Source organism: Scyliorhinus torazame, chromosome 1 (genome assembly GCF_047496885.1).
Source record: "Scyliorhinus torazame isolate Kashiwa2021f chromosome 1, sScyTor2.1, whole genome shotgun sequence".
Classification (NCBI taxonomy): Eukaryota; Metazoa; Chordata; class Chondrichthyes; order Carcharhiniformes; family Scyliorhinidae; genus Scyliorhinus; species Scyliorhinus torazame.
Genome location: NC_092707.1, coordinates 63745388 through 63759686, shown reverse-complemented (window position 1 = coordinate 63759686; position 14299 = coordinate 63745388). Strand labels below are relative to the sequence as shown.

The window sequence follows — 14299 nt, the reverse complement described above, 5'->3', positions numbered from 1 at the left end:
AGGTTAGTTAAATATGAGGTGAAGGATTCGTCTTTACCTTGCAATTGCTGCTTGAATATGTAGCGCTAGAAGATTTTGTTGGTGTCCACCTCACAGTGGCTGTCAACTTGTCCAGTTGGTGTGAAACTTTGTCTTGTCCTGGTCTTCGGCAAAGTGAAAGGAGTTGAATATTTCCAAGGCGTGATCACCTGCTGTGGTGAGGAAAAGAGCTTTCTTCCGTGCATCAGACGCACTATTGAGGTCTGATGCTTCGACGTAAAGCTGAAATTTCAGCTTGAATGTCCGCCAGTTGGCACGGAGATTGCCGGAGGTCCTGAGCTGGTGAGGACTCGGAATCTTTTCCATTGTGCCGGTATACATTTGCTGGTCGTCACGGATCTTGCTCAGTTGAACTAACTAGATTGAACAGACTCCTGGTATCATGGTGTGTTATGTAATTTGGAATAACACAAGCTGCCACTTGATGCAGTTTTGAGTAAAAGATGCTCCAGACTTTGAAGTGAGTTCAATGTGTTTTATTGAACTATTAGCCCAGTTCTCAATGAGTTCAACTCTGCTAATCTAAATGTAGTAACTCAGTCTAACTGAACCAGCCTTGCTCTAAGCCACGTGCTGGGGTGTGATGCTGAGGATACACCCTGTCTCACTCTGTAGATGTTGGTCTGTGGAAAGAGGCGGGGTGTGAGTGCCTCATCCCTTTTATAGTGAGATACCACACCTGAGTGTCCTGACTGCTCATTGGTCGTGTCCTATTCTATGTGTTCATTAGCTGCATGTTTGCATATCATGACAAAGAATGCACAAAAAAAAATTGTTTTAATGTATGTATATCATATTTTAGCATCACGTGTATTGTGCATTTGTCGCAACACTTCAACACACGAGCTGCATATTAGAGTAAATGCCAAAGATCAATAATCAGACCCAGAAATCAGCTTTGAGAACACTTCCCACTAAAGGAGGAAGTGTATTTTCTATGGGGGTGGGATGGGGGTGATGATAATGGCTCAGACATTTGTCAGTGTGAGTACTCCTAATTAATGTGAATTGAATATCAATCCTGAATGCAACGTTAACCCATTATCTAGAAATACCATTGGAATTCAAAGAGGGTTGTTAGTTCAGAGAGTGCTTCGGTTTCTTCCCACAAGTCCCGGAAAATGTGCTGTTAGGTGAATTGGACATTCTGAATTCTCCCTCAGTGTACCGTACAGGCGCTGGAGTGTGGCGACTAGGGGATTTTCACAGTAACTTCATTGCAGTGTTAATGTAAACCTACTTGTGACACTAATAAATATTATTATTATTTAGCCTTGCTCAAATAACCATTCAAACCTGATGGCAGAATATGGTTTGCATCCACTTTTTGTTTATTGTATTGACCAAGTCCAGATGCACACAAAGTAGTAGATGTACAGAAAAATAAACAATGCTAATGCAGTTTCCCTGCATAGAGGTGTAACCTTTGTTTGTTGCATTTCATTTCAAGCAACAACCATAACTTATTCTGAACAAGACCATCTAAAAGAATGTATTTCGCCTTGTAAGCAAGAGACATGAATCTTATACAGATTCTTATCCAGCGAACACTGAACCGCATCAGCTAATGTTGCATTCTAAAGCAGTGTTTGTCAAACTTTTTTTCCGGGGACCCATTTTTACCAACCGGCACCTTCGGGACCCAACCCGGCCGACCTTCGCGACCCACGCTGGCCGACCTTCGCGACCCACGCTGGCCGGCCTTCGCAGCCCACGCCAGTTGTTCTTTGCGACCCACACCAGCCGAACTTCGCGCCCTACGCTGGCTGACCTGCACGACCCACCATTTTCTCTTACATTGTTTGCTGCTGACAAAAATGGAGGAAATGGTTTTGGGCCCCTTTGACCCTCGTACACGCTCCTCCAATGGAACCTGTTGGATGAAGGTGAAGCCTTCCGGTGTCGGAAAGTATGGAGTCTCCATCTGTCCAAAGTTCTGCATTTTTTCCCTGTAAAACTTTATCAAATAAACACCCCCCCGAACTTGTAAAAAAAAAAATGAATAAGATAAATTTAAAAAATAAAAATAAAATTACGAAATTAAATGAATAAAATGAACCCCCCCCCCCCCCCAAACTTGTAAAACAAAAAGCTGCGACCGTTTAAAAAAAAAGCGGCCGCACTGCACATGCGTGCCCGATGATCCGGCACACATGTGCAGTGTGGCCGCATTTCTTTTACATGTTCGCGGCCATTTTGAAGGCCGCTTGCAGCCGGCAATATTTACAGCCGGCTGCTGCGGCTGTTTCGCGCAGATTTGCGCGATCGAGAGCGCCGCGACGGATGGCTCCGCAACCCGACACCCGCCTGAGACCAACCCGCGGGTCGCGCCCCCGGGTTTGACAATGCCTGTTCTAAAGCACCCTTGGAATAAGCAACTTTTAAAATATTTCACTGAGTGAAAATAACTGAAAACAACTTTAATCATGTGAGATTAAATTGAATCCTAATCCTACCTGTATGGGTGTGAGCGAACTCACATCACGTGGTAAGAAAGGTGACCCATCAGCAATGTCCTCTCCCAAGTCAGTATGTTCAGGCACTAATTAAAGCGCGAATCACTCAAACCCTGCTCCTCTGGGCAGGGCATGTCATTCGTATGCCTGACACAGAGTCCCAAATGAACTGGTCTACTTGGAACTCACTTGCGACAGGAGACCCCCAACAGGACAGTGGAAACGCTTTGGGGATGTCCTCAAAGCATCTCCTGAAGAGCTCAGACACCCTGTCTGATTCATGTGAGTCTTTGGCTTGTGACGGACTAAAATAGCGAAGGTTCTTTCGGGAAGACCCTAAACACATTAAGAAACTTTGTCGGTTACGTGCAGAGGCAAAGTTGAGACGTCACAGAGAGAACACAAACCTCCAGACAACTCATTTACCTGACCCTCCAAATATCAGCTGCCCCACATGTGGCAGAATCTGCAGAGTGCACATTGGACTTATTAGCCATCTCAGAACCCATTCAATCAGAGTGGAAGCAACATTTAAATGGTTGCTGTGATGCTGTCATTCTGAGCCATATCTTGGGGGCGGGAGTCTCCATCCTGCTGCACCCGTTTTCTAGTGCGGCGCGCCACCGCCGGCAGCGGGATCCTCCGGCCTGGCAGCTGGCCAATGTGCTTTCCCATTGGAGGCACCCCCACGCCATCGGGAAATCCGCGGGCGTGAGTGCGCTGCCGGCGAAACAGAGGATCACGCCGACAGAGCCCTGGAAGAGCGGGGTATTTTGAAGAATATTCTACCCAAGCCAGGCTTTGTCCTTCAGCTGAAACGTTTTTGTGCCATAACCTCTTGGAAATGTGAGGGTTTTTTTATATTTAGAGTACCCAATTAATTTTTTTCCAATTAAGGGGCAATTTAATGTGGCCAATCCACCTATCCTGCACATCTTTGGGTTGTAGGGGCAAAACGCACACAAGCACGGGGAAAATGTGCAAACTCCACAGGGACAGTGACCCAGAACCTGGGACCTCGGTGCTAACCTGCTAACCACTGTGCCATTGTGTTGCCCTGGGAATGTGAGTTGATAACTGTGTGGCAAAGGCAATGAGACATCCAGGACCTTAGTAAATCAGGTTAAGGTTGAAGAGAAAGGAAAAAGAAAGAAAGGAAAAGAAAGTAAGCAAAACATTTTGCATTTCTTAAATCTTTAACAACTGTTTACTACATGCTGGATTGAACAGTTTAAGTTGTTCACTTTCTGGTCAGAGTGGTGCATTGGCATTGTATTAACAATTGTCACATGGCAGCAAGTTCTTTAGAATAACAGAGAAACTAAGGCGAGATGTGGGCCTGAATTTTCCAGCCGTTCATGCTGGTGGGATCTTCTGGACCCCGCCAACACTGCATCCCCACCGCGGGTTTCCTGGCGGCAAGAGCTGCATTCCGTTGGAAATCCCATTGACAACGGTGGGACCAGAAGACCCTGCTGCCGGCCAATCTCGGGCCGCTTCCGCCACTGTCAAACACGCGGCGGGTTGCGCGGGAAATCCCGCCCGTTATTTGTGAGAAACAAAGAGTAGAGTGGGGTAAATCGATCGGCAATACTGGAGATTCACAACCCACAGCATATGTCTCAATCACTTGAACTTGCTGACCAATTTGCATATTACTAACAACGTACCTTATTAACACGCCATTATTTTCTAGCAATGTTTGGCAAACTATATTTAAATGTCAGTTCCCCCAACCCCCCCCTCCCTGATTTAAAATGGAAAAGGCTACATCATTTTCTTTCGGGTATCAACATTGTACAGTGTGCATCAAGTTCTAAATTACATACTACCGGTGTAAACAAATGATAAGTTTGAACTCTATTTAGTTCTGATCGATTCAGATTAGTGGCATATTATTGTATTGGAAAATTGAGATAATGCTTTCAGCTGCATTTCCTAATTCCTATCAGTTCATAATGTCTGTACTTAATTAGATCATGGGATGATCAAATTATATTGGTCATATTCAGTGCTTGTTTGACAGATGTGTCGCTTTAAACGCTGCCCCCACCGCCCCCCCCCCCCCCCCCCCCCCGTTTTTTTCCACAGAGTAGATTAACTCAACTATTGCAACTAATACTGTTTTACTGGACTGACAAAATCATAGGTGACCAGAATATTGCCTTTGTCCTGCGATCTGTTGTCTGGATTAGGAGCCCACTGGGAGTGATGTTGATCTTTGATAGAGACTCCAGGATCTACTCTCTGATGCTGCTTTATACTGTCTGAGGATATATATTTGTGAAATGGTTGTGAGACTACTCTGAATTGTGACAGCTGAAAGATCTTTATGAGAATGTGATAGGAACAGACTGTGTAAAGCATAAAAAACTCAATTGCTTTTCATTTATCAGCTCACATGGGAATTCTAAACCTTATGTGACAGGCATTTTTAATAGGCAGCTCAATACCGATTACAGCGCTCGGTGCGATAAAAGACCAGACCCTGTCATGGTCAGTTTTAGCTTGTCTGGTTGTCTCATAGCGCAGTGATCAAAAACTAGATTCTGGCTTCTTTTACATTTCAACCAGGGTACCACTATAGTTGAAGCTTGGGATGACATTTTTCTCTCTTTCTCCCTGCTGCTTTTGAACCTGCATGGGGTGGCCAACAATTCAACATTGGGGTCAGAAGGCCCAATACCAGATCCTTGCCCCAAAAATCTATCTTTGTAATTTTCCTCTCTTTTGATGGGCATGGCCAGAAATGGCCGCCGTGTCATCCCCTTGTCAAATATAAATGTTAAGTGGGTAAGCGGGGTTTACTGTAGAATTCCATTTTTCTAGGAGGAAAATGCTATGAAGCAATTGGGTGGGATTTTCCACCCCCACATCGCAGTGTGTTTTGTTACAGCGGAGGCAGCTGCTGTTGACCAGGGGTAGGGTCTTCTGGCTCTGCCACTGTCCATGGGGTTTTCCATTATTCGCACCCTCCGGCACCAGGGAACCCATGGCGGGGCGGGCACCATCAGTGAGTCTGGAAGATCCAGCAGGCAGGAATGGCCAGAAAATCCCACCCATTGATTTTGCTTGTCATGTTCTCAAGATGTCTCCAAATGCCTCGGAGCGAATAAATTATTTTTTGAAGTGTTGTCGCTATTACTATGTATGAAAATGTAGTGGCCAATTGATTGTACACAGCAAGGTCCCACAGACAGCAGTGAGATAAATGATGACCTGCTGACAATGAGGTCTCCCCAAAAACCGTCAAGGCACCCAGTGAAGACATTGCGATCTGGATCTCATCTTCACTGTAGTTGATCCAAATTTGCACATTCAAGTGAGCAGTTAGGCTCACTTGAATATATCTACACCGGATTATCACAAGGAGCGGGATTGAATGCCCATGCCTCGGAGACCTTGCCATGGCACCATTTAGCACTGGTTTCCACAAATGTGGACTAGGCGTGCACTTGGGGGGGGGTCTCCCAGGTGATCAGAGGCCCCCAGGTGTTCTGCTTCTCGGCAGGGTGGTACCCTGGCACCCCTGATGCCACCTGGGAACCTTGGCAGTGCCACCCTGGAACCCTGACACCCTGGCATGCTGATAGTGCAAACCTGGCACTGCCAGGGTTCCCAGGTGGCAGTGCCAATATGCCCAAGTGCCTGTTTGCCCATGCCAGGGATCGGACCCAGGGGTGCCTTGCCCTTATGAGTTGAGATGAGGAGGGCTCGAGGACCACCTAATCGTCAAGTTGGGACGCTGGGAGGTGGTGGGGGCAGTCTGGAGGCCATGATGGTGAGGGGTTCAGTGACCAGGGTGATTGGGTCAGCATTCAACCTAAAAGAAAACTGTCCCGTTTAAGAGCACAACTGCACTGCCCTCATCTACACACCCAGTCACATGCTCAAAATATCCAATCTAATTTCTTAGACATGACCTCCCGCAGACAGAGCCATGCTGACTATTCCTGATAAAACCTTGCCTCTTCAAGAGGAGATAGATTTTCTCCTTCAGAATCTTCACCAATAGTTTCCCTACCCCTGACGTGAGACTCACTGGTCAGTCACAGTCAACCTTATTGAAACGTATAAGATCCTGAGGGGTTGATACCGGGAAAATGTTCCCCCTTGTGGGGGTGTCTAGAACTACAGAACACAGTTTAAGAATAAGAATTAGGATGGACATTAGGATGATTTCTTTTCTCTCAGAGGATTGTTAGTATCTGGAATTCTCTTCTTCAGAGAACAATGGAGGCAGAGCCCGTGAATTTATTCAAGGCAGAGTTGACAGATTTATGATAGGCACGGAGTCATTGGTTATGGGGGACAGGGAAGAAAGTGGATTTGAGAGCACAACAAGATCTGCCATGATATTACTGAATGGCGGAGTAGGTTTGAAGGGCTGAATGGCCCACTCTTGCTCCTCAGTCCCTCGCCATTGGAAAAGGTTTCTTTGTATCTGCCTGATCAATTCCTTTCACAATCCTAGAAACTTCAATTAAATAGGCCCCTTAACATTCTATATCCCAGGGAATATTAGCCTAGTTTCGGTAAACTCTCTTCATAGTGTCCTTCCTTTTGTATTCTATCTCTCTAGTTATAAAGGCTACATTTCTTTCAGCTTTTTGATTATTTTTTTGTGCCTATCTTATCAGTGATAAAAGTACCTCACGAGCAACAAATCTGGAAATCATCGTGGTTCCAACATTTGTGTTGCTGTTCAATCGAGACCCCTTGATCCTTTACAGTGCCAGGAGGTTCTGAGGTGACAAATGATACGTATCAGAAGTCTTTGTTTGAGGGTCACTTGCCCTTTAAGAAGAAATTTGATTGTGCAAAGGCACTCTGCGTGTTTTGATTTGGAATGGAACCCACGTTTCAAAGGGCATCCCTGAATGGAGGAAGAGCACAACCAATATGCCAGAACCAGTGGCTTCCCTGGGCTAGGAATCGTAGAATTATGGAATCCCTACCACGCAGAAGGAGGCCATTTGCCCCTCGAGTCTGCAGCAACCCTCTGAAAGAGCACCCCACCTAAGCCCACGCCCCCAGCCCATTCCCCACTTAACCTTTTGGAGACTAAGGGGCAATATATCATGGCCAATCCACCTAACCTGCACATCTTGGACTGTGGGAAGAAACTAGAGGAAACCCATGCAGACACAGTGAGAACGTACAAACTCCACACACAGTCACCCAATGCCAGAATTGAACCGGGGTCCCTGGCGCTGTAAGGCAGCAATGCTAACCACTGTGCCACTGTGCCGTCCAGCTTGTCGTGGGCCATCCTTTCTCAGGACCAAATGGCAAGCTTCTCTACTGTCAGATTACAGACAGGTAAACCTCAGCACGGGGTCATTTCTGAAGAAGAATCATATTGGACTCGAAACATTCACACCGTTTCTCTTTCCACACTTTGTGCCTGACCTACTTAGTTTTTCCAGCACTTCCTGTTATTATTTTGGTTCTTAATAATGTTACATTAATGGTTGGTACTGCAGTTTGGGGCAATGATGGCAGTAAATGCACCACTGAGAAAAATCTAGTCCTTTAATGCTGGAATTTTTCACAGAGGCAATGATCCCACAGCCGGGGGGGGGGGGGGGCGGGGGACCTGCCAGGGAGCTCCAGCCTGATTTAAATAACGGATGATTGTTAATCGCCTCAGGTCATGGCTTCTGTCATCTCCTTGAAGCAAGTTTCGCCTCCGTGAGTTGCTGGCCAGTCAGATGGCCACTGTGGAGATTATAGACAGTCCCCCATGAGGAACATCACTGGAGGCCGGACACCAAGGTAAACGGGATGGTTTTGTAAATGCCTGGCAGCTGGACCCTGGTAAGGGGTAAGCGGGACAGCAAGAATGACTGGAGCAGGGGAAGGGGCCTCCACTGGGCACTGACTTCCCAAACAGGAGGGAGCCCCTTGACTTCCCAGCCTGCAACTTGACATGTGGAAGGGCCAATTTTCACAAATGTAATTTGACCCTGATAAATGTAAAATAGTTTGCTAAGATTTGCTGTGCCTCAACCTTGAATCGTGAATGTAATCATACATGACAATTATGGGGATGTTTTTCTCTGCACACAAGGTGTTGTGGAATGGTAGTGCTATTCTAAAGAATAGATTGATGATTTTGGAGAGGAAGCCTCACCTATATATTTAGGTGGGATTGATTATGGAATTGAACAGTACTAGTATAATGATTGTGAATGACACCAGTCATGGTAATGTATGGCGACATATTTGAACTCTTCACTTGGATCAAAATCATGTGTGAAACCAGAGTGCATTGATCTGCATCCGAATGACTTCCGAGAAAGCATGTCTCACATTTTCCAGAATTGTCAGTGTAAATTGGATTTCACAAACAATGGATGTGATCAAACCAAATGGGAACTATGTCCAATAGCGAGCGCATTTATATGTTGTGTTATATATGTTGTGTTGCCCCATTATGTATTTTCTTTTATTCCCTTTTCTTCTCATGTACTTAATGATTTGTTGAGCTGCTCGCAGAAAAATACTTTTCACTGTACCTCGGTACACGTGACAATAAACAAATCCAATCCATTTGGCTGCATGTTTCCCGGTGCTTGCAGTGCCGAGAACCACAACTAATGTGGCTCCTGTTTGTTGCGGGGAACATGCGGCTGAGGCCGCGCTTCGTCCCGTTTCCTGCACTGAGGAGCCCCGCTCGCCGAAACTCCTTAGTGCAGTGAGAGATTGGGACGCCAACTCACCAAAAGGGTATCCACCCACTTCCCCCCCATGTGCACAGGGCACCCCCGGGCCTGATCACCGCTGTGCAAAAAATGCCAACTTGGCACCCTGGCAGTGCCCCTGCCAGCTGGCAGTGCCACCTGGGTAACTTGGCAGTGCCAGACTGGCACCCAGGTGACACTACCAGGGTGCCAGGCTGGCATTAGAAGTGTCAGGGTGCCACCATGCCCAGACGGCAAGCACCTGGGGCCTCCAATCCCCTGGGAGACCCTCTTGAGTGTCGTTCCATCTGGCCCCTGTTCATGAGACCAGTACTGAACGGCACTCACAAAAGGTCTCGAAGACGAAGGGGATGGTTCCCAATGCCTTGGTTACCTCAGGGAATTGCATATTCAAGTGAGATTAGCAGTCTTCTCTAATATTCAGATTTGCCAAAAAATTATCCTGCCAACAACTTCCTCCCTGACAGCACTGAGGGTGTTCCTACAACACGTGGACTGAAACGGTTCAAGAAGGCTGCACACCACTGCACACCACCTTCTCAAGAGCAATTAGGGATGGGAAATAAATGCTGCTCTCGCCAGCGACATGCATATCCCATGAACAAATAGAAAACAAATAGCACATTCATTAATGTTAGACAGCACTCCTTTAATTTCAAACAATAATTTTGTTCAAATTGACCAATTCTCCAAGGCAACTAAAATCTCACACTGGCTCTTAAGGAACTCCTCATGGACAGTGGAACCTCATTTCAGAGATTTGGTGTGAGAGCAGTTCATCAGAATCAGTGCGTGCATGGCATCTGCGAGATTTGGGGCTCTCTTGTAAGATACATACCACACGGCAGCTCCCCCTTCAGTAAACCTCTCCGCAAGCATTATCACAGTTTAGTGTTTAGAATTTGGGATGAAAAATAGTGAACTGCCACATTGTCCCAATCAAGTCATGCACGGGAAGGTGGAATCATTTTTTGAATAGTGAATCAAAATGTATGTCTAATTAGACAATAGATTAATAATGCTTAATAATGAATTAACCTTTCCATCAGGGGAGTCACATGTTTAATCTTACTTAGTATTCGATCTTTGTTGCCTGCTGCTTTCCTCACTGTGAAAGGCCCATATTGAAAGCTTCTTAATGGAATAATGTTTTATTTACTCCAAGATGCTTATTGAGTTGAGCTGCATTTCACACCTATAGCAACATCTGACAGAAGAGCTGTCAACTGAAAGAGTTGAGTGTTAAATGATTGTGCATCAACACTGTCATGTATTCATGGGAGAAATCATTATAAGCAACCAAGATAACTTAATCATCAAAGTAAATATCTAAAGTGTTCTATTTTTAAGGAAATCTAGGCACATTATTCATATTTCTTTATGTTTCTTGTTTATCCCCAGCTGTAGAAAGTCGTGCAATCATGGGAAATGTGGAGGGTGCACAAAAATTTTCTTCTCTCCCAGTCTATCTACCAGTAAATTATCGAATACATAAAGCTGGAAGTTCATTTTTGCTAAAAGAAGCCAATCAGGATATCATGCGAAATTCCAGTTTACAGTTCCGTGTGGAGCCTTTCTTCATCCATGAAACGAAGACAGCCCCTGTAGTCAATGCCAGTTATGGACCTTATGCTGTGGAACAAGTTGTCCCCAGGGCCATCTTACAGCCTTCTAATGCATTCAGCATGGTCGATAGATTCACTTTCAACTGGAAAATCAAAGCAAATATTATTGATGATAAAGTTTACTCCAATCGACCAATAGTACAGATTTTGTTTTACATCGCAGGTCGAGACTGGGATGATTACAGTGTTAATGATAACCTGCCTTGTATCCGGGTGTATGCATTTCGGGAAACGAGGGAAGTCAGAAACAGTTGCCGCCTGAAAGGAGATCTTGGGTTGTGTATTGTGGAGCTGGAACTTCTACCATCCTGGTTCAATCCTCCCACTGTGGTGCCTGGCCGTAAAAAGATAGCTGATCAGTCTGAGGGAACTCCAGTGGAACTTTATTACATGGTGCAGGGTACCGATGAAGACGGGGACTGTGATTTGGAGGAGTCACGAAAGGGCAACGCTATCCGACCAGGCCGCAATGATGTTGATGAAACGCTCCAGTCTCTGCAACGTATTGGAAGTGTCCGACTTTGCCAAGGATCTGGGAACCCGCAGAGAACGGAAATGAGGCTGGACAGCAACATTGTCGTCTCAGTTTTACGAAGACCTGTCAAGCAAGGCGAAGTTGTCACTTTTTATGTGTCTCTGGCCAGCAGCTCAACAGTGGACCATTTCACACTACGGTAGGTCTATTTGCACGATAGTCATTGATTAATAATTGTTGCATTAATTGTGTTAAACTGGGAGTATATCTGATAAATATGCTTTTATTTGCTTGGTATTATGTGAAACTACTGAAATCTGAGCCAGAAATTTACACATTAAATTGCACATTTTGTCCTGAATATTAATTTGAAACATTTAGGTCATGCAGCTTGTTCTGAGTCAATCTACATTGGAGGTGAATATTCCTCTCATTGTATGGAGTTTCCATTTTATCGCCACTGCTCTTGATTTGAAACAAACTCTGATTTACAACTGTGAATATTATTGAGCTAGCACCTATGTATTTGTTTTAGAGTCATAGAATTTACAGTGCAGAAGGAGGCCATTCGGCCCATCAAGTCTGTACCAACCCTTGGAAAGAGCACACTACTTAAGCCCACACCTCCACCCTATCCCCGTAACCTAGTAACCCCACCTAAGCTTTTTGGACACTCAGGGCAATTTAGCATCGTCAATCCACCTAACCTGCACATCTTTGGACTGTGGGAGGAAACCGGAGCATCCGGAGGAAACCCACGCAGACACGGGGAGAAAGTGCAGACTCCACACAGACAGCCGCCTGAGGTCGGAATTGAGTCCGGGTCTCTGAAGCTGTGAGGCAGCAGTACTAATCACTGTGTCACCATGCAGCCCCTGCATGACCTCAATTGGTGCCTTGACAAAAGCAGCACAATTCTTCTCATTAATTTCGATGAGTTCTTTTTGCAGAGGCAAGTGAAAGTGGGTTGGGGGGTCTTTTGTCTTGCCTAAGTGATCTGTAGACAAAATAATTGAGAACCACTGTAGTCGGATATACTCAGCCTAATGTGGCCGAAATGTTTCAAATTAATATTTGAGTTGCATTTGGGGAAGAAAAGTGACAGTCATGACATCCTTGAAAAATAACATTTCCAATGAAGTATATAACTATCCTTTAGGTCAAGAGAAAAAATCAATAGAGAATGTATGAATACGTAAAGTCAAGCTGATGTTTTAACCAAATGATGTAATATATTTATGATGTAACTACACAGTGAAGTACACTGCACTATGCTGGCATATGTGGAAGTTACTTTGCACACAAAAGGTTTCACAATGACTGCCAATTTATCTTTTGCCGTGTTGTTTGATGGAGCAAAGTTCATTGGTGCTGCACATGGCTCAAAATATTGAACTTGGAATGTCCACCTTGTTCTGAGTCAATCTACATTGGAGGTGAATATTCCTCTCATTGTATGGAGTTTCCATTTTATCGCCACTGCCCTTGATTTGAAACAAACTCTGATTTACAACTGTGAATATTATTGAGCTAGCACCTATAAATATTGAGCTAGCATCTATAAAATGTTGCATTTCCCAACCTAACGTTCTTAGGCACCTGGGGACCTCTGCCAAGAATGCCCATATTTATTTCTGACTGTAAAATCCTGAGGGTTCCATTAACAGTAATGTTAAACTTTTCATAATTATAACCAATTTTTATCTCACATAGTAAATTCTAAATCTTACAGGTTTTTGCAAAGGATTTCAAATTTTACCTTTCTGTGCGTCTTCACGATTACAATGCTTGATTTTTGAGAATAATGTATGGCTAATTCACAAGCCTGCTGCAAACTAGCAGTGTCACAGGCAATTGCATTGGACTGTTGATCAGATAATTGTCCTTCTAAGATTTTTCGATCATGGTCGCAGACAGCTTAACCTTGAGAAGTAGACAAATGAGCTTGCAGTAGTTAAAGAAATGACACCCAGAATAGCACATGAGAAAACTGTAATCAGTAACTGGAAGCTTTTCTGCCATGGTATTAAGGTTTTGCAGAAGCTTTGAAACCTTCTTAGGCTAGGGTCAGTGGTGGGATAATCTACTCAGCATCAGCTCAATCTCAAAGACAAGATGTAGCTAAAGCTGGCCATATAAGCAGCTGAGGAATTTCCTTTCCAAATAAGACCCAGCCACTTGAATCAGCTAGTTTCAAAATATAACAGAAGGACATTGACGACATTGCCTGATCCTTTGGAGCATCATTACTTTTTTTTGGTTCTAACCTTTCCATCATTAAGTTTGTAATACAACCAGGGATAGTTTCCTCAATTCAATTATGTTAGCAAGTGAGCTAAAGTGAGTGAAACATTTGGTGTCTTTTTCAAACTCATGTTGACTTACTCAGTGACATTGGTCATCAATATGTTAGCCACATAATATAGCCTCAGAAGTACCCTCAGAAGTACTAAGGGTGCACCCTTAGCACAGTTGCTTCACAGCTCCAGGGCCCCAGGTTCGATTCCCAGCTTGGGTCATTGTCTGTGCGGAGTCTGCATGTTCTCCCCGTGTCTGCGTGGGTTTCCTCCGGATGCTCTGATTTCCTCGCACAGTCCAAAGATGTGAGGTTAGGTGAATTGGCCATGCTAAGTTGCACTTAGTGTCCAAAAAGGGTGGATGGGGTTACTGGGTTACGGGGATAGGGTGGGGGTATGGGCTTAGGAAGGGTGCTCTTTCCAAGGGCCGGTGCAGACTCAATGGGCTGAATGGCTTCCTTCTGCACTGCAAATTCTATGAATACTGACATTCCAACCGAGTCCTCGACACACTGTTTAAGAGCTTCAATGATTTTTAATTGGAATTGGTTTGACGGGAAGCAGAATTAATCTGCATTTGAGATGCAGTATTTGCGACAAGTTCATTAAAAAAAATATGGAGCAGGATTCTTCATTCCCCACTGCTAAGATCGGGAATTCCGACTGGGCGGAGAATGGAACTTCGACAGAAAAACGGGAC

At 44.8% G+C, this 14299-nt stretch overlaps 1 protein-coding gene across 1 annotated transcript in view; it reads left to right on the top strand.

Moving 5' to 3' along the window:
* The window catches only part of LOC140408502 (transmembrane protein 132C-like), a 1621914-nt gene that overhangs the window by 396174 nt on the left and 1211441 nt on the right, over positions 1–14299 (top strand). Inside the window, exon 2 of the mRNA XM_072495783.1 lies at positions 10604–11501. Within this exon, the coding sequence (XP_072351884.1) occupies positions 10604–11501 (898 nt within the window). The remainder of the gene's footprint in view (positions 1–10603; positions 11502–14299) is intronic.